Source organism: Bison bison, unplaced genomic scaffold, assembly GCF_000754665.1.
Source record: "Bison bison bison isolate TAMUID 2011002044 unplaced genomic scaffold, Bison_UMD1.0 scf7180017864165, whole genome shotgun sequence".
NCBI lineage: Eukaryota > Metazoa > Chordata > Mammalia > Artiodactyla > Bovidae > Bison > Bison bison.
This window is the reverse complement of record NW_011494737.1, coordinates 943,244-969,897: the sequence shown is the minus strand read 5'-3', so window position 1 is coordinate 969,897 and position 26,654 is coordinate 943,244. Positions and strand designations below refer to the sequence as shown.

Sequence of the window (26,654 nt, the reverse complement as noted above, 5' to 3'; positions counted from 1 at the left end):
ATGATAACATAGATTTTATCATATTCATTTTATTCAATAAATATTATTATTTTAGTAACCTAATAAAACAGAATGCATGAAAGTAAAAAGTGAAAGTGAAGTCGCTCAGTCATGTCCAACTCTTATCGACCCCATGGACTGCAGCCTACCAGGCTCCTCTGTCCATGGGATTTTCCAGGCAAGAGTAATGGAGTGGGGTGCCATTGCCTTCTTTATTCAGGTGCAAATCTGAGCATGTTTATTTTTAGCTTTGTGACCTCAGCAAACTCTTTAACCTCTTGGTCTTGCAATTTCCTCATTTGCCAGTTAGGAATAGCAATAGCCCCTTTATTTGAAGTTGTTACAGAATTAATATTAATGTTTATTTTTAAAATAAATTAAGGGTATTACAACAGTACCTGATAGTAAGGAATCAGTAAATGTTCATTGTTATTATGAGGAGGACTATTATTTTGCCTCATGCTCTAGATTTTGGAACAGATTCATCTCCTCCTGTCAGAAGTAGAATTACTTACTTTGAAATAGAAACCCGATGAATCTGCATGTGTTAAATATAGCTTGCTTGCCTTTGTTAATTTCTACTTCCCTTGGAAATAGAAACCAGTCCTTGAATATTATCATAAATGACATTATAAAACAGTTGTTGATTTTTTGAATATCCTTTTAAATAATGGCTGTGTTCATCAGGCTTATTTTTAACAGCTAATATTGATGATAAAAGTTTGAGATTCTATTGATGACAAAAGTTTTCATTTGTAGAGACCATAGTATCTATTTTACAAATCATCTACATGAAAAGAGTGTGAGATCTAGTTTTAAGTTTTCCTTATCTCATTTCAAATAGCATTATTTCTCAAACTGGTTGCATTAATGCTATTATTTATACTTAGGTTAATTTCAAACTCACTGATTTTATTTCCTATTGAACATATCAATGGAGGCAAATATCTTATCCAAAGCCTATTGGAAATAACCAGATGCTTTGTAGAATCTCAGGGAAAAGGTTAATTCAAGGACACTTTGCAAGGAAATGATCCTTAGTAAAACATCAATCTATTTCATGGCTAAATGATATGCTGCCCTAAAGCTAAAAATAGCATTGCTCATTAAATCCAAATTTGTTCCCAAACATTAATAGACACTTGTTAGATCATAACATCATCTGAAAGACAATTAGATGGGACTTTTACTCTAGAGGACTTTCTTCTAAAAGTTACCTTTCTGGATTACCTGTTTTCTTACATAATATCAAATTATATTTGAAATATAATTATAAGGCAATATGTGTTTTACTTAAGCAGTAGAAAATACTTTGTTAGGATTTCAGACAATGGGTAGAGACTTAGCATTTCATTGTTTGAAAAGTGTGGTGGGTAAATTAAAAAAATTAATTGAATACAAATGGATCTTTTTTCTTATCACTTTGTAACTTGTGGGACAATAGTAGGGAAGGAATGAGGAAAGAATGAAGACTTCAGGAAAGTTATAGTGAAAATGTCGTTTTACTTTTGGACTATTCTAACTCTAATGTTTTTTTCCTGTATCTTCTTAACTATCTTCTATTTTTTTCTTTTTCTTTTTCATCCTGATTTATTCTTTTTCTTTCCACCCTTACAAAATATATAACTTTGATATTCTGTAATATGAGAAATCGTTGTCTTGACTTTCTTCAAGTAATCTATACTTTAAGTCACAATTCTACACTTGGAAGTGACTGTGAACTCCCAAAGTTCATACTCTGGTAATATTGTTACTAATACCACTAGCCTAATTTTCTTTCCTCTCCATTTTTTTCTCCGTATGCCAGGACGAATTTGATCTTCTAAAAGTGTGGTGTTTACATTATACTTTCTGATTCTATCCCAGTTCTCACACAACCAATCATCCATTCCTATTGACCACTCTTCTGTCTCAGTCACCACCAAATGTAATCTCTTTTACCATTTATAATCCTACTTTTGAATATAAAACCCTTCATTAAATCAAAACATGGATTTTTCTTACATTTTGAATGCCTGCTCTTGCCAGGTATCTTTATAGGTCATGTATGTGTATAACTTTTATTTAAGCCTTCTAACCATATGGTGGAATAAGTATTAATTTTAGGTGTGAACATTAGAGTATAGAAAAATTAAGTCATCTGCCTGTGGTCATACAGCTCACAGCTTGAAGAGAGAACTTTAAAACTTTCTCACTCCAAAGCTCATATTATGCCTTCTATTCATGCTGATTCTGATGGCTCTGTTTAATACTTGTTCATAGGAGTTTTTTTTTTTTTTTTTTAATGTGCAGAAAAACGGGACTAAGAAAGATATGGCCGCATCTGGTTCTAGGTCAATTCAAACATATACTTAGTGTATGTGGAATTTCTTCCAGGTTGTATTTGTCTTGAATGTGTTATAAAATATACATCTGAACAGATAAGTAGCAGAGTTAAACACATAGTCTGTTATTTGGTTGTAATACACTTCTGAGTGCACACCACTGCCGTTGTATCTGAAAGTGTGGTAATTTTCTGAAATCAGTATTTTATCTCAGATAGCATAACAGCTGCTTAGAAATGTTATGCAAGTTTAGAACCCTGATAAATGCATCATATTATGAAAATGAAAAGTCTCTGATATTTTTGTGTGGTGTCATGTTAGGTACTATCTAAATACTAGTTAGTTTATTAATTTGACAGTTCACTTAATACTTCTATTTTATTTAATATCTTAACTCAGTTTCTCTATATCAAACCAAAGATGATTCACATAAATTACTTTCAGAGCAAAATGCTCAAATGTTTAAGAGTAATTTAGAAGATTAAAAAAATTTTTAAATATACTTTGTATAAATATTTGACTTCCCTGGTTGCTCAGATGATAAATAATCTGCCTACAATGTTCGAGACCCAGGTTCAATCCCTGGGTTGGGACGATCCCCTGGAGAAGGGAATGGTTACCCACTCCAGTATTCCTGGGGCTTTCCTGGTGACTCAGAAGGTAAAGAAACTGCCTGCAATTCAGGAGACCTAGGTTTGATCCCTCCGTGGGAAAGATACCTTGGAGAAAGGAAGGGCTACCCACTACAGTATTCTTGCCTGGAGAATTCCGTGAATTGACTAACACTTTCACTGTAAATATATACCCTCATTTTTGAAAGATAATGTTTGCAGTGATTTTTATTTATGCAAATTGTGCTTTTAAAATAAAGAAATTAAAAAAAAATAAAATAAAGAAAATAAAGAAATTCAAATTTCAAAATTCATCATTGGAAACTAAGTAAATTGAATTCAAATTCTTTGTATAGCTTTCACAACCTTTTCTCTTCTACCCAAATCCTTCTTTATATGATATTCCCTTGCTCCTTACTTACTCAGTAGACCTCACATACTAGACAAATTAGAGTTCTATAGCATGCTGTTTTTTATCTGCTCTTAACTTTCTTCATAACAACTCATAACCTAGAAAAATCCTTCTCCAACCACTGTTTAGTCAAATTTTATCTACTCATGCTCTAGCACAAGTATCCTTACAAACTTAAAAATTCCATAGTCTACTCAAATGCACTCTCATTTGAGAAGTTATATATAATAATTCTTTTGGCAAGCAGCAAGAAAACTTTAAAGAAAAAGTACTCTTTTTAAAGTTTTAGACATTGTGCTGCTACTGCTAAGTCGCTTCAGTCGTGTCCGACTCTGTGCAAGCCCACCATGCTCCCCTGTCCCTGGGATTCTCCAGGCAAGACCACTGGAGTGGGTTGCCATTTCCTTCTCCAATGCATGAAAGTGAAAAGTGAAAGTGAAGTCGCTCAGTCCTGTCCGACTCTAAGCAACCCTATGGACTTCAGCCTACCTGGCTCCTCCATCCATGGGATTTTCCAGGCAAGAGTACTGGAGTAGGGTGCCATCGCCTTCTCCATTAGACATTGTAAACTATAGCTAATATTTTAAAAATATGTATTTTACTCAATCTGAACTTTAAACCTTATTTTGCTTCTACTCAGTGATCATTAACACCAGACGTTTAAATATTTTATAGGATGGTGATTGGGAGAAGTTGTGTAATAGTCATCTAATTTTTCATTTTACTGCTCTACTTCTTTTCCCTAAGAGTTAATTATAACTTGGAGCATCCATTCACAGCAGAATGAGTCTTCCATGTAGAACCATGTTAGAAAGACATGTTTGTGAGAATAGATACCATGTATCGTTTTATAGGACATGGATTATGGAGCACTGACCTGTATGTGCTTATGATAAATCATGGAAATATTGCCATATTAAATTTGAATATTTAGCACTTAAACTCCTTATCTAAGCATCCATGCATAATTAAATACTCTATTTGAAATATATTTTCCATCCTTGTTAAATATTTCTCAGAAACACTTGATTCTTTTTGGTTAATATGGATAAACTTTTTTTGAAAATGTATCACTTTCATTAAGTTACCATATGTCAGTTTTATATTGCTAAGAAGTTAATATTTGTTAATGAATGTAATTGCAAATCATTCAAATTTCAAAATCTGTCTAATAACCTGGAAGAATACAGATTACACTCAAACAATATTTATAAACATTTCTAAAGTAAGAGGATTTTTTTTTGGGGGGGGAGGGCGGAAATAGCTGCAGTTTAGCTATTTGGAATGGGGAAATGTTGCTGAATGGGAAACTGTTGTTTTATAATTAGCAATGGTGTTATAGGACTATGTACCAATCAGTTATTAAAACAGTGCCACAAGGCATTTTAAACATTCGGCATGTGCCAAACATGTAAAAAAAATCAAGCTCTAAAAATACTTAAATGGCAAACATGTAAATATATAAAATGAAATGTGGATTAGTATAAATTTTTAAGGTAGATATGAAATGCAATTTGTAGTTAGCAGAATTTGTAATAAGTGAATATTTAACCGGTGGAACCAATACAATATTGTAAATTAAAAAATAATTAAATAAAAAGAGGATATAAAAACATTGTAAAGAAGATATTATAGTGTCTTTAGTAGGTTATTATGAGGGTAAAGTACAATAATGACATGCAATTTAATTTGGAAAAGATTGAGGTTAAGATATTTTATAGATATGTAGTTAAGAATAGCTTAAAAGTAGAAGCAACAATTCCAAGATGAATGGCATTCACAGGCTAATACTAATCTTTATTTAGAGTATAGAAAGATAGCAAATATAAAATAAAATTTCAAATATGATTTGAGAAGTATGTATGAAAAAATTAAATTGAGAAAAAATTATGCCATGTATCAGTTTCCTCAAAGTAAATCAATGTCCAAGTTCAGAAGAACTTTTATTTCAGCAGTAACAAAAAAAATTAGTTTTAGCATATAATTATGCTAGATATGAATTAAGTTTAATCTGAATTAAATAAATTTTATTAAATTTTAATCTGAACAAATAAGGAATTTTCCATGTAATTTATGAGGAAAGATTTTACTTACATAAAGCATTTATAGAATGTTTTCCATATTATGAATTTTTTTTTAATGTTTAGTTGAAAATGAGTCAAATCACAGTTTCCTAACTATAATCTTAAATATTAGTGATATAAATTAGAACACTTTCATCAACCTCAATTTTTCCTTTATAATATGGTTAAGTGTAATGAAGTTATATAGTTTTGATGGAGGACAGATATTATAATCAAGATAAATATATTCCTTCCAAGTTTTTGAGAGCTTCTCTGGTGGCTCAGACAGTAAAGAATCTGCCTGCACTGCAGGAGACCCAGGTTTGATCCCTGGGTTGGGAAGATCCCCTGGAGAAGGAAATGGCAACCCACTCCATTATTCTTGCCTGGAGAATTCCATGAACAGAGGAGGTTGATGGGCTACAGTCCATGGGTTGCAAAGAGTCCTTCATGACTGAGCGACTTTCACTCACTCCAGATTTTTGATACCATAACAGGGAAAACTGTCTGCCATCTTCTGATAATCTTTGATATATCTTAGAAACTATCTTTCAGTAGTAATTTTTAAAGCAACTTAATTTTAAATTAATTTAATATGTTTTATTACTAGAAATTAATATCCTAAGTAACATAGTGTATTTCAAACAAGAAGAACATACTGAAAATTCTTTTTAAAAAATAAAATCTTACATTGTCTTAGTATCCATTACTCATTCATAGCTTTCTTTAGGACAGTGTGCATCTCTTTCAAGGAGACTGTGTATGATTTTCCTAAATATGTAAGTGAGATTTAAGGTGTGGGAGTCAAGCATATGGTCTGTTCCTCAGTTCTGAAGAAATTAAGGAAACAAAGGAATTGGTGAGTGACAAACAAGCATTGGTAGACATCCATGATGACATGACATCTCTGCATCATGCAATGTGTGTGCTAAGTTGCTTCAGTCTGACTCTGTGGACACTATTGACCATAGCCCCCCAGACTTCTCTGTCCATGGGGATTCTCCAGGCAAGAATACTGGAGGGGCTTGTCATACCCTTCTCCAGGGGCTCTTCCCAAGCCAGGAACTGAACCTGCGTCTCTTACGTCGCCTGCATTTGCATGTGGGTTCTTTACCAGTAGTGCCACCTGGGAAGCCCCAGTAATTTATGGTATGCTAATCTTCTCAGCAAAATACAGGTGTATATTTTTCTCTTATGCAGTTGAAGAAACTGAAATTCAGAGAGCTTTGTAAACTTGCCTAGCACCAGAATGTTCAGTCAGCATGTTTTTAAGTCCTTTGCTGTTTTTTTCAAAAGACTTTTTGGCAAGTTGTGTGTGTGTGTGCACATGTTTCTAGAATATCTCACTTAACACATATCACATTTTGCACAGCACTTTAAATTATTGGTGAGTACACCTTCTGGCATCCATATTTTACTAGAAGTTGTTTAAAAATAGTGATATTTTAGACTTTCAGCCACATTCTCCTATTTTGACCCATAGTATTAACATAGAGCTTTGTACATGGAAAAGTTTAAAGAAATTCTTTAGAGTTGGAAATATATGTTGAACTTGACTTGTCAAATTCTTTTTATTAGTAGTAAATTTTTTTGAGTAATCATTTTGTTCAAGAGTTATTTAATGAGTCTTATGTCTTTTCTTGGTTTTTCTCCTTTATGTGTTTTTGAAGAGCTATGTTTCCAAAATGATTTGAGTAAAAATCCCCTTTATATGAAAACTGATTGGTTTGGCTAATAACAACCTGTAATTGGAAAAGAAAAACATTCCAAAAAGTTTTCTTTCTTTCTTTTTTTTAATGTTAGTATTGAAAGAGTAATGGCTTATTTTTCTGTAGATTATGAACAGTCTGGTCTGGAACATTATCTACTAAAATTTCTATATTATTATTTGTACCTCCAAATTAGCATATTATTGTGGGACTGTGAGTGAAAGGTCCATGGATGGTGAGGCTAGAGTGTGAGAACATGTCACTGTCGTCAAATAACAGCTTCCATTCATCTAAATTCCTTTCCTCGCCTCTGTTTACACACAGGTGTTTACATAGTAAACAGTACATGGTTACACTGTAATTGTGAAAACAAATTTTTATGCATAAATCAAGTTCAAAGTAATCTTAGTAGACATGACTTTATGCCCTGCCATGATATCCTAAAATAAGTCATTATTATAGATAATCACTTTCTTATACTTCCTATGATTTTCTCCTGTCCCTTCATCAAGTTGAAAATACATGAAATAAACTGCTGGTTTTCACTAAAACTAGACTTAATTTACTTCATAATTGTGTTACTCATATTTCACTATGGAAATAATTTTTTGATTCCTTCAAAGGGTGCAATATTATAATTTGTCCAGTTTCCTTTTAAGCATGTCTATCTTCTTCTTTCTCTTTGTCCCTCTAGACCTACTTCATATATCCATGCTGTTCGTTTGTTCTTTACTCAGCACAATTGGGTAACATGTTAAAGCAAAGCCTAACTCTGTCCTCAAAAACTTGCTATATTTTGTCTATTCCTTTACACAAGTAACACCCCTGATTATGATCATAAGTAAGTAAGTGTTATTCGCTCAGTAGTGCCTGACTCTGCGACCCCATGGACTGCAGCCCACCAGGGTCCTCTTGTCCATTATATTTTCCAGGCAAGGATACTGGAATGGGTTGCCACTTCCTTCTCCAGGGGATTTTCCCAACCCAGGGATCGAACCCGGGTTTCCTGCACTGGAGGCAGATTCTTTACCAACTGAGCTATAAGGGAAGTTCCATACATCTTGTTTATTTCTACCATAGAGAGAAGAAAGAGCACTGATGTTGGAGGCAGACATTCAGTTTGAAATTCTTGCTCAGTAACATGTCTGATTTCCTTCTCAGTTAGACATGAGACAATATTATCTGCATGATAGATCTGTATGGATAATTTAATCATATAATTGTGTAAATACCTAGAAAATTAGTTGTCATATGAAAAGAACTGAAAAATGTTAATTCTTCTCTTTATATTGAGACTTCATGTATTATGATTTTCCCATTACAGGAGAAGTTGTGGGAGAAATTTTTCTACTTTAATTACATTCTCAATAGTATCCACCAAGGAAGATATTTAGTATATATTTTTGAAATAGTGAATAAATAACTCACCTAGAATAGTTGCTATTAAATTAGTATTGTATATATTTATCTTCTACATATATGTGTGTGTGCGTGTGTTTGTGTGTATTTGTTTGTGTACATATACATGTCCCTTGATGCTATAGAGGGGAAGAAAAGATAATTGAACGTTGAGGGGGATTGTTTACTTGTTGATGGGTCAGTCAATTTACGTATCCTTATTTAAGTATCCATAATCATATTCATGTAAAAGAAGGCTATTTTAAATTAGTACCTGCTTTCAAATTTATTTTCAGAAAGAGTTATATACTTGTGACATGACAATTAAATATAAGTTCTAAATGATTTCTTATAAGTCACAGTGTTAATTAAAAAAACAAGCAAAATGTTACACAGAAATTCTTTTCACATTATTTATCTCAACCTCATTTTTTCTTGTCAATGCTTTCTCTGTTTGTAAAAGTAAAATGTTATGAGAGTGTTTATTATGAGCTTAGTTTTTCTATTATGTCTGTGAGTTTAGAAAGAAAATTATTATATCTGTTGTTTCCAGATTTAGTTTATTCCATGCCTATCTTTACAATTGTGACTCAGTAAATAGTTTTGCTTGAATTTTCAAATGTCTTGCTTCTTACACAACCACATTAAAAAGTAAAAGTAAGATAAAATTGAAAACTCATGAGATGTATAAGAATTGTTAATATACATAGCACTTTCATACTTATTGTTCAGAACAACACATATTTTTATGTATTGCATATAATATATGACAAATTTTAACATAGTTAATGTTCATGTAACCATATGAATTAAGTAACATTGCTTCCCCACCATTAACAGACAGGAAATCAAGGAGCTGAATGCTTAAATGACTTACCCCAAGTCTTAGTACTAGTAGAGTTGTGTGTATGTTAGTTGCTCAGTTGTGCCCTACTCTTTGCAACCCCATGGACTGTAGCCTGCCAGGCTCTGCTGTCCATGGACTTCTCCAGGCAAGAACGCTGGAGTGGGTTGCCATTCCCTTCTCCAGGGGATCATCCCAACCCAAGGACTGAACCTGGGTCTCCTAAATTGCAGGCAGATTTTCTTTACTGTCTGAGCCACCAGGGAAGCCCACTAGTAGAGCTAATAATTCAAATTAGATGGTCTTGCTTCAGAACCTGTGCTCTTACTTACATACTGTGAATAGTAGTGCCAGAAATTCAGATAAATCTGTGTAATTTTGCCTTATAATGAATGCGAGCACTTCAGAAATATTTTCCAATGTGTTTTGATAGAATGAAGGTTATTACAATCCTCAGTAAACTATCTCTATTTTGAATATTTCTTTCCAGAAAAAAATTTAGATTTATACTCAAAATGTGAAATATATTTCACACTATTTCACAATAGTGAAATATATACTATCAATAATTACTTGAATAGAGGGAAAGAGAGAGGAAAGAAAAGAAAGAAAGAAAAGGAATACCTAGTTAGTACTTGATTGATCAGTTTTAAAGATGTTCACTGTAAAAAACAACATCTTCAAAATTGAGGTCATGTACCTTCAATACTTTTACTTTCTAACATATATATCTGCAAACTTTAAAGAGAGGGCAGCTATATCAGTTTGATTCAGTGAAATAACTTTACAATGCTTAAAATTTTTAGTGTCTTCTATATGTGTTTAACACTTTTAAGCAAAATTCGTCATTTTGAGTTGTAGGATCCTGGAAGATAGGTTGCATGTTTTATTCAATATTTTGCCCTATTTTCTTAGCACTGTACTTTGTAATTTAGAGGACACTCAGTAGACTTTTGCTAAATGAATTGATTATGATTGAGCATAATTAATTAACATAAATTATAATTTTCCCAAATTTAATTACAAAAATAATTAGAAAAGTAATATAGTTAAAATTTAGAATAATTTCTGAATTATTCTCAGGGTCTAGAATGAAAGTAGGACTCATACATTTAACTTTTTTGTTCACACATATAGTAATCATAATGAATGGTTTTTTAAAAACTTTTCTATTATTAGTAAAAATTATATTTGTGGATAATATTTACCCTAAGTAAACACCAAATGTTTAAACCTATTGACAAATTATACAAATTAATTATTATACTAATGAGTATGGTTGATTTATATTAATTTGTCCAGTGAGACTGAATTACTTGTGTCAGTAAGTTTGGGGATTGGGAAATAAATACTGTGGTAATACGTAAGTTAATAATGTCTTTTAGGTTACTTACTTATTTTTATGTATGATGTGTGTATTGATTACAATGAGGAAGGGAGGAGGTATACAGATGTTCTTGTCAGCAAGGAAACTTTCAAGGAAATGATAAAACCTATATTTGATAACTTTTTTTTTTTCTTGTTTGCAGGATTCTGAATTGGGTATTGGTGTTTCTGTTTTGAAGAATATTTCTTTTTGAGCTGTTTTATTTTTAATCATCCATCTTGGGATACAGAAAAAGAATCAGAAAGACACTTATTTTAAGTTTAGAATACTCACTCCTGAGGCATCCTCACTGCCGAGCTCACGACAATGTGGCCATCACAGCTACTAGTCTTCATGATGCTCTTAGCACCGATAATTCATGGTAAGACTTTTAATTATATTTTTCTGTGACACTTAATGTTGTCTTAGTAATTTACATTAGATCCTTTATTTTAAATTCTTGTGCTATGATTTTGCAGTTTTTGCCTACCATGTAATAATAGCTGTAAGTAATGTATTTTAAGCTGTAATAAATAGAATGTTGAGTTTTATTTCTTAAAATACCATTTAAAATGTGTATCTAACCAAATTATTTTTTAATTTCATGTTTTATTATTTTTATCACCCTTAAAGAGTATCATTTAAATTATTAACTATCATTTATTATGAATTTAAATGACCTGTTTTGCTAAGTAAAATAGCTTTTAATATAGTAAATGCCCTTTCGAAAGAAAACACTCCCAAATTCTACTTTCCTGAACCCAGTAATTATTTGTTTCTGAGTGTTTAGTACCATGCTCAATCCTTAACACACAAAATTAAATTGAAACCTCTCATTAAGACAGAATTGTGATATCCCTTTTAACGAGAAAAGAGATAAAAAGCATTATCAAAACAGTATCAACATAAGCAAAAATGTATTTTTCCTGAAACATGCTAATATACTCATAAAAGACTGTATACATGTTCATTTAGACATCTTGGTACTTATAGCATGAGTATGATAGTTAAGAAATAATCTATCTTCCTTTGCAAATTTTTATAAAACATCTAATCAGTCAATAAATAAGCAAAACAAATTCTGTACCACTTAGAATAATATTTATTTAATCCCTCTAAAAATTGCCAGATTAAAGTCTATACATATGTTACTTTTTCCCAATTTAAAGTTTTCTACTGATTATCATTGGTTTTGCCCTTAGATGAAAATGGCATAATACAGTCACTGTCGCATATGTTAATGATAATTATAGCAAAGAAAAAAGGACACAGCTGTACTTGCCACTGCTTAGGAGGTCTCAGAGTATTAGAGTTTAGCAGGCAGCTGAAATGACTTTTTAGCCTCCTTGGCTCATTTTTGGTTTTTAATTGACTGTAGAAATAAATCTATTGTAGTTTTTCAGTGATGCAGTTCTTAATTTGACTCATTCATATGTTTTAACATGAATTGCATTCTACTGTCATTATAAAAATGGGATAAAATCACTTGTCTTTTGATATTTCCCCTAAAGTTTCCCTGCTTTCACAACTTTATTTCCAACAAATTGCTATAAGATAGTGCTTTTTTAAAAAATAAAAGTAAAATTATACAACCATCTCATTTTAAACAATGTAAAATTGTTAAATATTTCAAATTTTTCCCTCAATTCTTATACTGATGTGACACTTGCACATTCATATACTTGGGCATGTATAACATTTTGTGATATGGCACAGTATAGGAATTATGTTCTTTTAAACAAATGCTTTTCTAATTGTCAGTGTACCTAAAGATGATTCTACTTAGCCTTTTTGATATTATGAAAATGTCTCACTCGTAAGTTTATTTGAAGATTAAATAAATAGGATATGTAAAAAATCTAGCACAGAACATGACTGATATTAAGTGATTGAACATGTTAATTTCCTTCATCATACTATCTACCCTTCCCGTATATTTTTGTTCTAGTAAATTGTAACAGCTAAGAATTAGCTTACCCTGAGAGCTTCTTCATTTGATACTGATATTCAGGAAAAAAAACTCTTAAGTATATGTACAATTCATGTTTACAAAGTCAGTCTAAAATTGTACTATTAGAGCAAGGTAGGTTAAAAATAGCAGAAATACACATTGTAAGAAAGACTTTCTTTTCAGAGGTGCAGTTTCTGGTCTCCTAAACCTGACACCTACTTTGTACCTCATGGGTCCCAAAGATCACTGAGCCTTACACCATGATTCTTGAGTTGAGACCTGTATTGAACAAGCATACAGAAACACACATATAATCTCTTCAAGCAACTGTAATAAGTATTTAAAAACTAATAAAGTACAGAAACTATTGACCCTGGTATATAAAAATATATAAAATATTTTGACTAAAAAACTAAAATAATGTTTTCATTTTCTGTGAACTACTTTATATCATCCTATGCATATCAGGCTAAACAGTATAGAAACTTTCCACTTATAAACTTTATTCTTATTACCTTGTGTAAGTATTTTAAAATTTTTCACCAGAGAAAATACAAGTCAGTTTTGACTGCCTTCTGTGGAAGGCTTTCTCCATTGCCTTGTGATGCCACTTTAAACTTGTAAATGAAGGGCTCCATGTAAGCAGATTTTTTGAGTTCAGCTTGCTCATAAACAGAAAGTGTGTGTGCCTTTGATCAGTGCAAAAATATAATAGAATTAGACATTTTTGGAGTCCCCACCCGTCTTGGCTTGAAGGAATACCATATAGCTTGAAACCTGAGAGGACTGAAATAAAATAGATGTCTTAGTAATAGAGGTACTTTTTTTCCAAAACATCCCTGGATAGCATGTCCTTGCCTACTGTTGATGCAACGCCTAGCTATATTTCTTCTCCTGATCAGAGAGAATTAACTTTTCTGGACATGACCCAAATTTCTGGCCTTTTCTCCAGAGTATATAATAATGATGACTACTTCCCTGGTGTCTCAGACAGTAAAGAATCCACCTGCAATGCAGGAGACCCGGGTTTGAGACCTAGATCAAGGAGATCACCTGGAGAAGGGAATGTCTACCCACTCCAGTATTCTCGCCTGAAGAATTCCAAGGACAGTGGAGCCTGGCATGTTACAGTCCATGGGGTCACAAAGAGTTGGACATGACTGAGTGACAAGGACATAGTGATTCAATAGCCATAAACTTTAAATGTATTTGGTACAATTAATTATCACAGCATTCTCATGGGTTTAATATTACTTATTATTATCATTACTTTGTATATAACTTTTTATAGTGAAAGTATTGGGGTACCAAGTGACCAAACAACTTGACTAAAGTTGCACATGAGACCCAGAGAGGTCTTAAAATGAAGGATTTAGCTTCTTGAGCTCTGGTCTTAACTGCAGGTAAATAATCAGTTCCTGTTAAAGCCATTCTTCCCTGTAGAAAATTCCACATCAGCTCTCCTGGTTCTTGTGAACAGATGAGGTAAAAAGGTAGATTTCTGCCTCTTCCATGTTCTGGGCATAGACCGACTGGGCTTTGAAGTCTTAACAGATCTGAGATAAAATTTCAGCTCTACTGCCTACAAGTTCTGTAACAGTTACTTGGTAAATTAGTTAACAAATAACATTTATCATAGACTGTGAGTCAGATGACTGTGCTAGCTACTAAAGCTATGGTAATGAACAAGGGATTCTAAATTCTTCCCTCAAGCTTATAGTAACTTAAAATTTGTAAGCCTGCTTTTCATTTGTAAGAACAAACACTCCATGTAGGGTTATTTTAAGAAATGAATGATATACACATAGTTCTAACATAGTGCTTGGCACTCAGTTAATCTTTTTTCTGTTTTATTTTCCTACCCCTAATTACTTTGAAATAGAGCTAAACCTCTCAGCATTAGATAAGGAATATATACAATTATCCTTATTCTTACCCTGAGAATTGAAGTCTTTTGCTACTAGAACCTCAGCATTTTGATTTTGCCAGAAAATTTTAATACTAGTATCTAAACAAAATTATTGTCAAACTGATTATATATATCAGATATATATATAAAGACTTAATATATAATTGTCAGTATATTATATTTTAGTATATAATTCTCTATTGTCAGTGGTAGTAGTATGTAATTGTAAGTGATGCATTTTTTGCATGATTTCTGCATGGGTAAAATTAGAAACTAAGCTAAATAATTAATTCTGAATAATATTTACACTAGTTGAGTAATCTCCCACATCATCCTAGAGAGTCTGGCCAGTATTTTTTATAGGAAAATAAACTTAATTAGTATATCCACATTTTGTGTATATTTTTATATATATATATATATATACACAACTTTAAACTTAAGAAATGTCTCTGGTTCTATGTTTATCTGTCCATATTTTATGTCTCTGTGTACCTCTGTATTTCTATTTTTCTGTTTTCCATGACTGTGTCTCCTTCCTGTATAACCATAAAATCCTTATCTATAATGCAATGAGACCTGGCAGAAGTAAAGAGAAGTAGTGAAAGCAGATGGCCAGTTCTTTGGTGTTAACTAATGTAGTGTTGCATGAAGATAAAAGACTTTTTTGTTCTAATGATGTGGTTGGGAGCAAGGGAAAATAGAGAGATCAGAGAACAAAAATCCAGTGATACCATGAGCACCTGGGACTCATCCTGACTGGCGGTAAAACAGTGTCATGGTTCAGTATAGGACCCACACTAGGAGACCTGTTCTTGGGAGGTACGTCACCCAAGCCATAATGGGTTGGGAGTTGAGAAGGTGATTGCGATGCTCAAATATTTTAACTGCATCTTGTGTTCATTAAACTGTACTTAGCAAGTGTATCACAATGATAGAGATAGAAAACAGGATCATTGTAGCTTACTATATGTAAAAGGAAACAGTATTTTTAATGATATCTTTGCAGAAAAAAGTAGAATTTAAAAAATTCTTTCATGAGCCACCATATATGTACTTTTTCCCAAGTTTATTTTGTGTTGGTAAAGTTGCATGTGTATTTATATATTAATGAACTTTAAAGCTAACAAATTAGTTATTATAAAGTTCTTAGCAGGGACAAAACAATGATCAAACACATATATCTTGTACTATTATGGTTTTTGTAATTTGTTTTATTATTAATCTATTTTTAGTTATAGTAATATTTAATGTGCCAATGATTTAAAATAATAATTCAAAATATTTTAACCTCTAATAATATGTGAAGCTTGAGAAAGTACCAAATTATATTTTACCACAGAAAATATTACCATATAAATTTTTTTATGAAGTCATGTTTTATTAATGGTGAAAGTGGTAGGTTGACTTCTAAGCTCTGCTTAGCTATTTTTTTTCTAGAAATTAATCATCCTTTAAATGTTTATAATGCTTGCCAGCCTAGATAATTTGTAATACTTGCAGTAATATCACTATCTGTATGGTCAAATATGTTATACTGAGAAATCTTTGTCATCATCATGATACATGAGATTATTGAGAACACATCCAATAGCATCTATTAATGCATTAGCCACTTGGTACTGAAATTCAAAATAAATATTAATATATATTTCAAAAGTTGACTATGCAGTCTCTAATACAACAGTATGTACTACCAATATGTACATCTGACAGCTTTCCTTTGTAAGAATGTGTTTAGGAGCCTTCTCTGTGCATTCAGTGTGCAGTTTGGCAATTGGAAAATAATTTTATTTTGCCTTTGCATCTGCAAAACATGTTATGTGTGAATTTTATTGTGGTGATACTCCTCTACAAGTAAGAAATGTGCACTTTGAGAGCAAAGTAGCATTTTCTATCTTCAGATTTTATGTACTGTGACTGTTTCAAGGGTTTAGAATCATATATTATTTTTTGTGCTTCTTGGCTTTGGGGTAAACTGATTATACTAGGATGGTTGTTGTGCACTTGATGTTGAATACATTTCAAGTAGTTTGATGTGTAATATATAAGTATCTAATTGTCTCCCTCTTCTTTGCATTGCTATTTATTTTCATTCTCAATGTAAGAATAGTGCTCTTACATTTATAATTTCATGTAAATAGCCATAGGGCATTTTTCATACAATTATTTCCTGCATTCAGATTGGAAAATAATTGCTTAATGTGACCAATCAAAAAATTGAAATGCAATAGGAAAGAGTCTTATCATGCAAATAAGATGCTATATATCAATGTTACATTATGATCTGTTTTGACAGTTCAGAATAAGGCCCTGTTGAAAACTAGGGTTAAGTCATTCTCTAATTTATTTCAGATTTTTAATTGATGAATTAAAAATAAACTTTATTTTAATAATTATATTTTTATTTTATTTGAATCTATGTTTCTTTACCATCGTAGCAGAACTAGTTTCTTTAAATATAAAAACTTGTCTTTGTATCAGAAAAACTGTGTATGAATTATTTGACCAAAGGAGTTAGGCTAGCTAAGGATTTGCAAGAGAAATATGCTGGTTGTAATTTCCAAAAGTAATGGCTAGACACCTTCAAACAAAACTAGGCTCTCACAGTGACACTTGATAAACTTTCTGTGTTTATTTGATCTATGCACACTGTAGTTTGTGGTGATATGAATGTCATGAAGTCAAGGTTATAGCTTGATAAAGTATAAGAACATAGTCTCGTATATTTCTTTGTCTGTCATTACCAGTGTCACCTATTTTATTGTTTAAGTAATCCTCTTCAAACAAATTTATATCAGAAGGCAAAAATTCAATAATCCCATGACCTGGTGGTACAATTAATACTAATGGTTGTTAGATATTTTTTGCAGTCGTGCAAGCGCATATTTTTAAAAAGTGGATTAACTTTAGAAATAAAAGTTGTGTCTTTAATACTGATTTCACCTTAAAATTAAGACATTTCTAGCCCTTCATTAAAGTTTAAAAAATTATGAATGCATGTTATATAATAAATAATTGTGTATCTAACCATAGATTATTGGCTCAGCACTGAAGGTCATTGATACATTACAGTTACAAATCGCAGTATAAGGGAACATGGTTGTATATAAAATTTGACTGTATCTTTGTACCCATAGAAGAAAATATCTTGATAATACGGAAAGTAAAAGAATGACTCATTTTTGACTCACAACTATATAAAATAAATGGTCATAAATGATCAAAACAGCCTTACTTATTATCACCACCATTTATTTAAAATAATTCCACAAGTTTTGGCTAGTATAATAATCAACAAATGTAAACAAGAATAAATATTCAAATATTAAGATATAATTGTTATTTGCAGGTAGATTATGATGCATTCAGAAAATCAATAATATAATAACTTTCCAGAATCAATGAAAGCACTAAGTTCAGGTTTATGATTCATACATGCATATATGATTACATCACAGTAGAAATGAAATGCCTGAGTTACTTAGGAAATATAGGAGGAGCTACATTAAACCTAGGAGAAGAAAACTGTGAAACTTACTGTGAATTATAAAATAAAACACCCAATATACCATGTTCCTGAATAAAAAAAGACTAGGAACAGCAAAATTGTAAGTTATTTCCAAGTTAAATGTTATGTATGTTCACACAACTGCTTTCAGAGTACTGATGTGAGCTTTTCCATGTAGAAATTTAACAAAATTATTCTAAAATATATATTGATATATATATATATAGAATATTAAGCAAAATTTTACAAAAATGAAAAGAATAATAGGTAGATATAAATTTAACATATATATTATGAAAGAACAGTAATTAAGATATAATATCAAAATTAGTGTAATTGATCAATTTTGAAAATGAGATTCCTGAAAAATCACTGCACTCTATATTTGTATTGTAATTTTCAAGGAATGACTCCTCAGAAAATCAAATATCTAAGACAAGAAAGAGTCAAATAAGGATCAAATCAATTGTGTGTGTATGTGTTTCGAATTATATACTATGGAACTTTTGGAGAAAGACTTCTTTGAGTTGCCTACTTTAATTTCCATTCTTAATGTATTAGATAGCGTAAGCTTTGGCTGTGGTCACAGTAGAATTCAAAATGAATAATAGCTTCTAGAGAATATATTCTTGTTCACCAAACGTTTCAAGAAAGATAAATGTTTCTGGTTGGGCAGTATATGTGTGTGTGTGTGTGTGTGTGTGTATGTGTTTGTGCACGTGTGTGCATATCTCTGTGTTTGAAGGACAGAGGGGATGCCATTCTCTTGTTCTCACAGTTATTTATAGACTCAGTCTATTAATGGCACAAGAGTTCCAATATCTTTCTGAGGCTCATTGTCATTCCTATCCACAGAAGGAAGAAGAGTATTGGGAGGATTCCAGTGGGAGGTTCTTATATGGATATGCTTGGAAATAGTGCGCATTACTTTTGTTTCCGCTTCCATTAATTAAAACTCTGCCTCATAGCCACACCTATAAATAAGTTTGAAAATCGTAGTCCTCTTGTGATGAAGGAAGAAGAAAATATTTTTAAAATATATGGTAGTTTTTTAAAAATTAGATTTGATGCATCAATATCTTTTTTAATCTATAAATGGGTACTTAAAATATCTTTCTTGAGATATATTTCATATACCATAAAATTTAGTTTAGTGGATTTTAGTGTTTGCATAATCGTGCACCTTTTAGAGTGTAATTAGTCCTCCAAAAAGAAATCCTATATCCATTAGTAGTCACATCCATCTTCCCCTTGGGAAGACCCAGTCCCGGACCATCAGTAATCAATGTATCTATGCTTTTCCCTATTGTAGACATTGCAACTTGCTTCTTTCATTTAGCATAATATTTTAAAAATATATGTATACCATGGCATGTATCAATGGTTCTTGTTTGTTTCCAAGTAATCTGTTGTATAAATATACCACATTATATTTATCCGTGGATGGAAATTTGGATTATTCCCCACTTTTTGGCTATTCTGTATAATGTTTTTATGAAAATTCATGCATAAATTTTTGTGTGGACGTTTTCACTTTTCTTGGGTATAAACCTAGGAGTGGACTTGCTGAGTCACATGATTACTATATTTCACATTTTGAGGAAGTGCTAAACTACTTTCCAAAGTGGTTGCACAGTGATACGTTGCAAACATTCTTGCATTCTCAACTATATTTGTTACTGTCTTTTTTCTTTTAATCAATCTGGTCAAAATGAAGTAGTATCTCATTGTATAATTTTTTTTTTTTGCTACTCAGTAGTTTCTTTTTGATGATCTATTTTAAATATAGTAGTTTGTACATGTCAATCCTAAACTCCCAATCTTGACTTATATGTCTCTAATGTATAATCTTGAGCTCATTTTCGTGTACTTGGTTATTTGCATATCTTACTTGAAGAAATATGATTTAATCATTTCTTAATTTTTATTTTTCATTTCTAAGTATTCTTTATATAAATATATTTTTTGTAAAAAGGTCACAGGGTACCATTGTTATAGTACATTTGGATTTAAGAAATCTTTAGATGCATTTTCTAAGAGGCTTTTTGCTTGGATTTGCCCACTTACATCTCAGCTATTTTAAATTCACTTTGAAATCATATATCATTTGTCTAGCCCCACTCCACCTTCTTTTTTACTTATTCCTAAAAATAGTTCATTAACTTGTTTTTTTATGATTGCAAAAACTACTAATTGACAATGATTGAAACTTTATTCTGATATGTGAATTGAATAGTGGTGAATGATACACAGAATAGTTAGGTAATTCATTGAATTCTTCTAGTTAGTTTCCAATTACTCCTCCTTAAGAAAATGATAAAGAACATTAAGCTTTAATTTGATGGCCAGAAGCATTTCTATTTTTGTTCTAGTCTGAATTCTTCTACCAGATTCAGAAAGCCCTCTTTTTTACATTTTTTGTGTCTTTGCTCAAATTATAAACAGTGCATCTTTTATTTCCATACACTTATTTTCTCTGGTATGTTCTACAAACAACTCAATGCCTCTTTAAATCTTAAGAAAGTTATGCTATTTGTTGTGTCTGTCAAATCTACACATGTTACTTAGTATCCTTTGGACTCACTCATATCACATCTTTAAACAGAAAAAGATGAGAAATGGAAAAGGACTTGAAATATTATTTGGAAAGAATCCTAGTCAACTTGCACTATTTCAGCCCACTGGAGTTATCTGAAATAATACTATTTCAGGAGAAAAGATTAGGACTAAATAAAGATAATGATTTATAAATGTTATTACTGAACAGCTGTTACATTTTTAAGAAACCTTGAATAAAGGAAGATGTCCTATTTAGAAAATAATGCTTACATGAAGCCCAGAAACTGAAGTTTATAGTATTATTCAATTTAAACTGCTTTGGAATTCTAATTTGCATGGTTCTATTGAATGAAGTGAAAAGATTTCAGGCCTTAGAATCTAATTCCAATTCTGTTACTTCCAAGAAACATGACCTTAACCATGTGAATCATGGTTTTCTTATTTTTTATAAGGGTAATTAGGCCTACTTTGTTGTACTATGAGGATTAAGTAAAATAATGTATAGAAAGGCCTTAGAACCAAGCTTCACACATTTAATCTTGGGAAAATGTGGTCATTAAAACATACCTTTAAGAATTAGACCTAAAAACCAAATGACCTGGATAGTTAGCAAATTTTAAAATACTACACTGTCTTGGGTCACTTACTTTCCATAGTGTTTTTCAAATACTGCATTGTATATTCTTAACCCCCAAATGTGACAGTTTCTCTAATTATGAGTCTACACATTTGTACACACATTCCATCATTATATTCAGGACTCACCCACTGAACTGTAACTAAGTCTTTAATGAGTTACTAATGAACATCTTAAGCTTAGATAAGCAAAAAAAGAAAAAAAAGTTTGAGCGTTTTGAAAAACTATTCATAGTTAAGCCTGTTGCTTTTAATTAGGCTATAAGCCCAGTGAAATTTCCTGTCTTTACTAATCTTCCCAGGTTTGAAGAAATTGAATAATAAGTGACAGATGTACCCTCCCTTTGATATTATTAATGTGAGGTAAAAAGGGATAAATACATTGAGCTAAATTAGAGAAATCATTGTTTGATTAAACACAAAGATAATATACAAATTCAAAATAGTATATTTCAATGATTCATTTTTTTCCTTAGACTCTGATAACTTCAAAACCAGTTAATTTTGTTGTTGAATTAGAAAATAACAGATGTCATGAGGAAAAAAGATCCAGAGATGATTAGACCTTGTATATGAAAAAAAAATCCTCTATATGGATGAAAGAGCAAACAGCTTTTACATATAACTGCTTCTCTCCAAGCTGTTAGAGATACTGTGAAAATAGTGATCACAGACACTACCTGAATTAGATCAGGACTATTATTTTCTGTAGCTCTTGTTATAAATCAACAATGGTGGTGACTGTTTAGCAATGATCCATTTTAAAAATTCCTTTTGATAGTGAAGTTGATGAAACCATGCAGACCTTAAGGGCACATGATTAAATAATGAAGACAGATAATACATAAAATTCAAAGCAACAGGATGGCATGATGCTCCCTCCAGGGAACACTCATATTTGTTTAAAAGGAACCCTTTTATATCAGTCACAGTGGCTCAGGACAGTGGGAAGAGCTGAGATAGCCCAGATGTTTTCCGGGTTACACACTGTTGTTAGAGGCAAGCTTGACATCATGCCTCTGTACACAAATTAAAAATCATCAGTTTTTAAAAGTAAGTGTCCAATAATAATTACACTCTCTATATATGTAGCATAATATAAAAACACAGTCAGTTGTTTTGACCTGTGAGACTGTTAATACGTCTGCTTGCTTGTGAACCAGCATTTAGGCATTCATTTTGTATATGTGCTGAGGATGGGGTTGATTGGTAAAAGTCCCTTATTATTTGGAAAAATAATACCAAAAACATTTTCATTCTTCTCAACTACCTTCAGAAATGCCAGTTATGATTAGCTTAGGATGGGGAGAAAGCACTCACTAACAAGACAGATCTCTGTCAAAATATGTATAATTTTTGCTGCTTTTTTTTTTTTTTCCTACATGTCAAGTACAGGTGTCAATGGGATTAAGGTAAAGTGCCTCATTACTATCGTTATAAAGATTTTCAAAGAAATTATCTGGAATATTCTGAAGGCACATTTTCTCTACCATTAAAATGTTAACATTCTTTAAGAGGAGAGTAGACGAAGGGAAATTAAAGGAATATTTGTATTCTCCAAAGAATAAATTCCAGAGTTATACTTCTGTTATCATTAATTGAAATCTGTTTGCATTATGTTTGCAAAGAGACAGTTGTGACATTTTATTTAATTTAAATGAAAATAATGTGCTTTCAAGAGCTGATTTTTTTTTCAAATTTGTATCAGTACCAGAATTTTATTCTCTGCTTATTCATTTTAACAAATATTTGAGATATTTCTATTGCAGTATTTCAGTATAAGCAACCACAGTGAGCCACAATTTTTCTTTTATTTTTAGAACATAGAAGATATCATGGTTGAAAGACAATTAAAAATAATCTTTTAATGTTGTTTCTTTTGTTTTTTAACACTGGGAATTTAATTTCCCTTTAGCTTTATTCATAACAGGTGTTTGCTTTTTCCACTAGTCTCAGGATGTCTTATATTGCTTTCAGAACTTGAAAGTTCAGTCTTTTGATGAAAGTTTAAAACATTTAAAAGTGTTTATTTTCCTGTAACAAGCTCTGTTTTAGAAAAGAGCAAGAAACTCAGTTTGCAAGGAAAGATGCATGTACACATAGAGCATATGAACACTACATAAGACAAGCATTAGAAGAATCTGTTGAGTTAAATAATATAGGCATATACTCTAAAGGTTGCTTCATCATATACAGGTAGAAAAGTCATCACTTCTGAGCCATTTCTTCTAAGACCCAGAATTAAATCAGAGTTTTCTCTGTATTAGAACTCCCATGATGTAGTTTCTACCTGGTATTTTCTACCTTAGTCAGGTAGAAGTGGAACATTTATGACAATTGTTAGAGATTACTTTGTTGTTAAATTGCTAAGTCATATCTGGCTCTTTGCCACCCTGTGGACAGCAGCACCACAGGCTTTCCTGTCCTTCACCATCTCCCGGAGTTTGCTCAGATTCATGTCCCTTCACTCAGTGAAGATGTCTAACCATTTCATCCTCTGCTGCCCTCTTCTCCTTTTGCCTTCAATCTTTCTCAACATCAGGGTCTCCAATGAGTCAGTTTTTCACATCAGGTGGCCAAAGTATCAGAGCTTCAGCTACAACATCAGTCCTTCCAATGAATATTCAGGGTTGATTTCCTTTAGGATTGACTGGTTTGATTTCTTTACAATCCAAGGAACTCTCAAGAGTCAAGGGACTCTCCAGCACCACAACTTGAAATCGTCAATTCTTTGGTGCTAAGCCTTCCTTATGGTCCGAGTCTTATATCCATACATCACTACTGGAAAAATCATAACTTTAACTATATGGACCTTTGTCAGCAAGGTAATGTCTTTACTTTTTAGGTTTGTTATAGCTTTCCTTCCAGGGAGCAGGTGTCATTTAATTTCATGGCTGCACTCACCATTCACAATCATTTTGGAGCCCAAGGAAATAAAATCTGTTACAGCTTCCACTTCTTCCCCATCCATTTGTCATAAAGTGATGGAACTGGATGCCGTGATCATAGTTTTTTGCATGTTGAGCTTTAAGGCAGCTTTTTCACTCTCTGCCATTAGACTGGTATCATCTGCATATTGGAGTTTGTGACTAGTTCTCCTGGCAGTCTTGATTATAGCTTTTGATTCATTCAGCCTGGCATTTTGCATGATGTACCCTAAATATAAGTTAAATAAACAGGGTGACACTAAAGCCTTTTCTTATTCCTTCCCCAATTTTGAATCAGTCTGTTATTCCATTAAGGTTCCAGCTTTTGCTTCTTTACCTGCATACAGATTTCTCAGGTAGCAGGTAAGGTGAGCAGGCAGGTAAGGTCTCATATTCGTATCTTTTTAAGAATATTCCAGTTTGTTGTGATCCACACAGTCAGTGGCTGTAGCATAGTCAATGAAGCTGAAGTAGATGTTTTTCTGGAATTTGCTTGCTTTGTCTATTGCCCAAGAAATGTTGGCAATTTGATCTCCGGTTCCTCTGCCTTTTCTAAATCCAGTTTGTACATCTGGAAGTTCTCAGTTCACATAGTGCTGAAGCCTAGCTTGAAAGATTTTGAGAATAACCTTACTAGCATACAAAATGAGTGCAATTGTACCCAGCCTATAAAGCAATTTTGCAGCTGTCATACTTACTTTAGGGAGAAATCGGGAAAGAAGTAATTTATTAATACAGCCAAGATGAAGGTGATGGCCGGAAGGTAGAGTCTTTCAGGTATGCGTAAAGAAACACAAAAAATGGGAAATGACAGTTACTTAAAAGCAAAGAAATAATAGCAGTCATCTCTCTCTCTCTCCTCCCTTTCCTTCCTGCTTCCTCCCTCCTCTTCTACCCTTTCTCTATGGATAGATAGATAGATATAGATACGGCACTAAATTGGATTAGGTATTTTGTATCACTCAGTCATTTTTTGATAACAAGCATTTCAATATAATTTGTAGCATTTACGTAGCATGTTGCCATTAGTTGAACACTTTTTCACACAAAAGCTCAGTGACTACTCATAGCAACTCTTTGAATCATACATAGTAATATCATTAATTCTAAGATGCACAAATAAACTTGGAACTGTCAATCTAATGATGTAATGACATTTCACATAGTTATTAGAAGAGAAACTCAAACCAAAATCCCTTAACCAGCTCTTAGAGGCTTCTCCCAAAGCATTTTAATAACCTGTTGAGAATCACCTTATTTTGTAGACCTGTGATTTTAATTAGCAATAAACCATCAGAGCAGCACATGTTAATAGAAGAATGAAGTAGAAATAAAAGAAGAAAAGGAAAGAAGTAAAGTTTGATTTAAGGAAAACGATATTGTATTTGCTTAAATCTTCTAAATAAAAAGACAAATATTTGAAGACAGGTGTCTTCTAGAACTAGATTAATGTGTTTTACACATAGCCTATTTGCACTGAATTTAGACAAGTGGGTAGAGAATGCCATAGTACAGATATCACATGTTTCTCAACATGAAGAAGGACTTGCTTCTTCATATGTAATTGGGTGGGTGGCTCAAGAACAGAGTGAATTTGTAGTCACAGTTTCCTCATATGAAACTTAGTGATTTTTAGCAGACATAATCTTAGAGTTATTATCTATTGTGTGAGTTGAATGGTTCTTTCCAGACTTGAGATTGCATATTTTTAATGGAATGCCAGACATATAACTGCAATATTTATCTTGAAGACTTAGTTTTATAATAGCTTCAGGAAGAAAAATTTGATTTATATTTATAACTCAAATATTTCCCCAGAATTTATATAATAACTTAGGGGATAACATATACACTATTTTTTTTAAAACAAAACTTAAGATTTTAGCTCTGTTCTAAGAATATTAGAGATACCAAGGGAACATTTCATGCAAAGATGGGCTCAATAAAGGAAAGAAGTGGTAGAGACCTAACAGAAGCAGAAGATATTAAGAAGAGGTGGAAAGAATACACAGAAGAACTGAACAAAAAAGATCTTCACAAGCCAGATAATCACCATGGTATGGTCATTCATCTAGAGCCAGACATCCTGGAATGTGAAGTCAAGTGGACCTTAAAGCATCACTACGAACAAAGCTAGTAGAGGTGATGGAATTTCAGTTGAGCTATTCCAAATCCTAAAAGATAATGCTGTGAAAGTGCTGCACTCAATATACCAGCAAATTTGAAAAACTCAGCAGTGGCCACAGGATTGGAAAAGGTCAGTTTTCATTCCAATCCCAAAGAAAGGCAATGCCAAAGAATGCTCAAAGTACCACACAATTGCACTCATCTCACACACTAGTAAAGTAATGCTCAAAATTCTCCAAGCCAGGCTTCTGCAATACGTGAACCGTGAACTTCCAGATGTTCAAGCTGGTTTTAGAAAAGGCAAAAG

At 32.2% G+C, this 26,654-nt stretch overlaps 1 protein-coding gene across 7 annotated transcripts in view; it reads left to right on the top strand.

Annotated features, from left to right (window-relative positions):
- The window catches only part of LPHN3 (latrophilin 3), a 952,179-nt gene that overhangs the window by 355,069 nt on the left and 570,456 nt on the right, over window positions 1-26,654 (top strand). For all 7 annotated transcript variants that reach the window (XM_010841647.1, XM_010841644.1, XM_010841645.1 and 4 more), the window contains exon 3: window positions 10,891-11,109. In XM_010841647.1, the coding sequence (XP_010839949.1) occupies window positions 11,055-11,109 (55 nt within the window). In that variant the 5' untranslated portion in view covers window positions 10,891-11,054. The remainder of the gene's footprint in view (window positions 1-10,890; window positions 11,110-26,654) is intronic.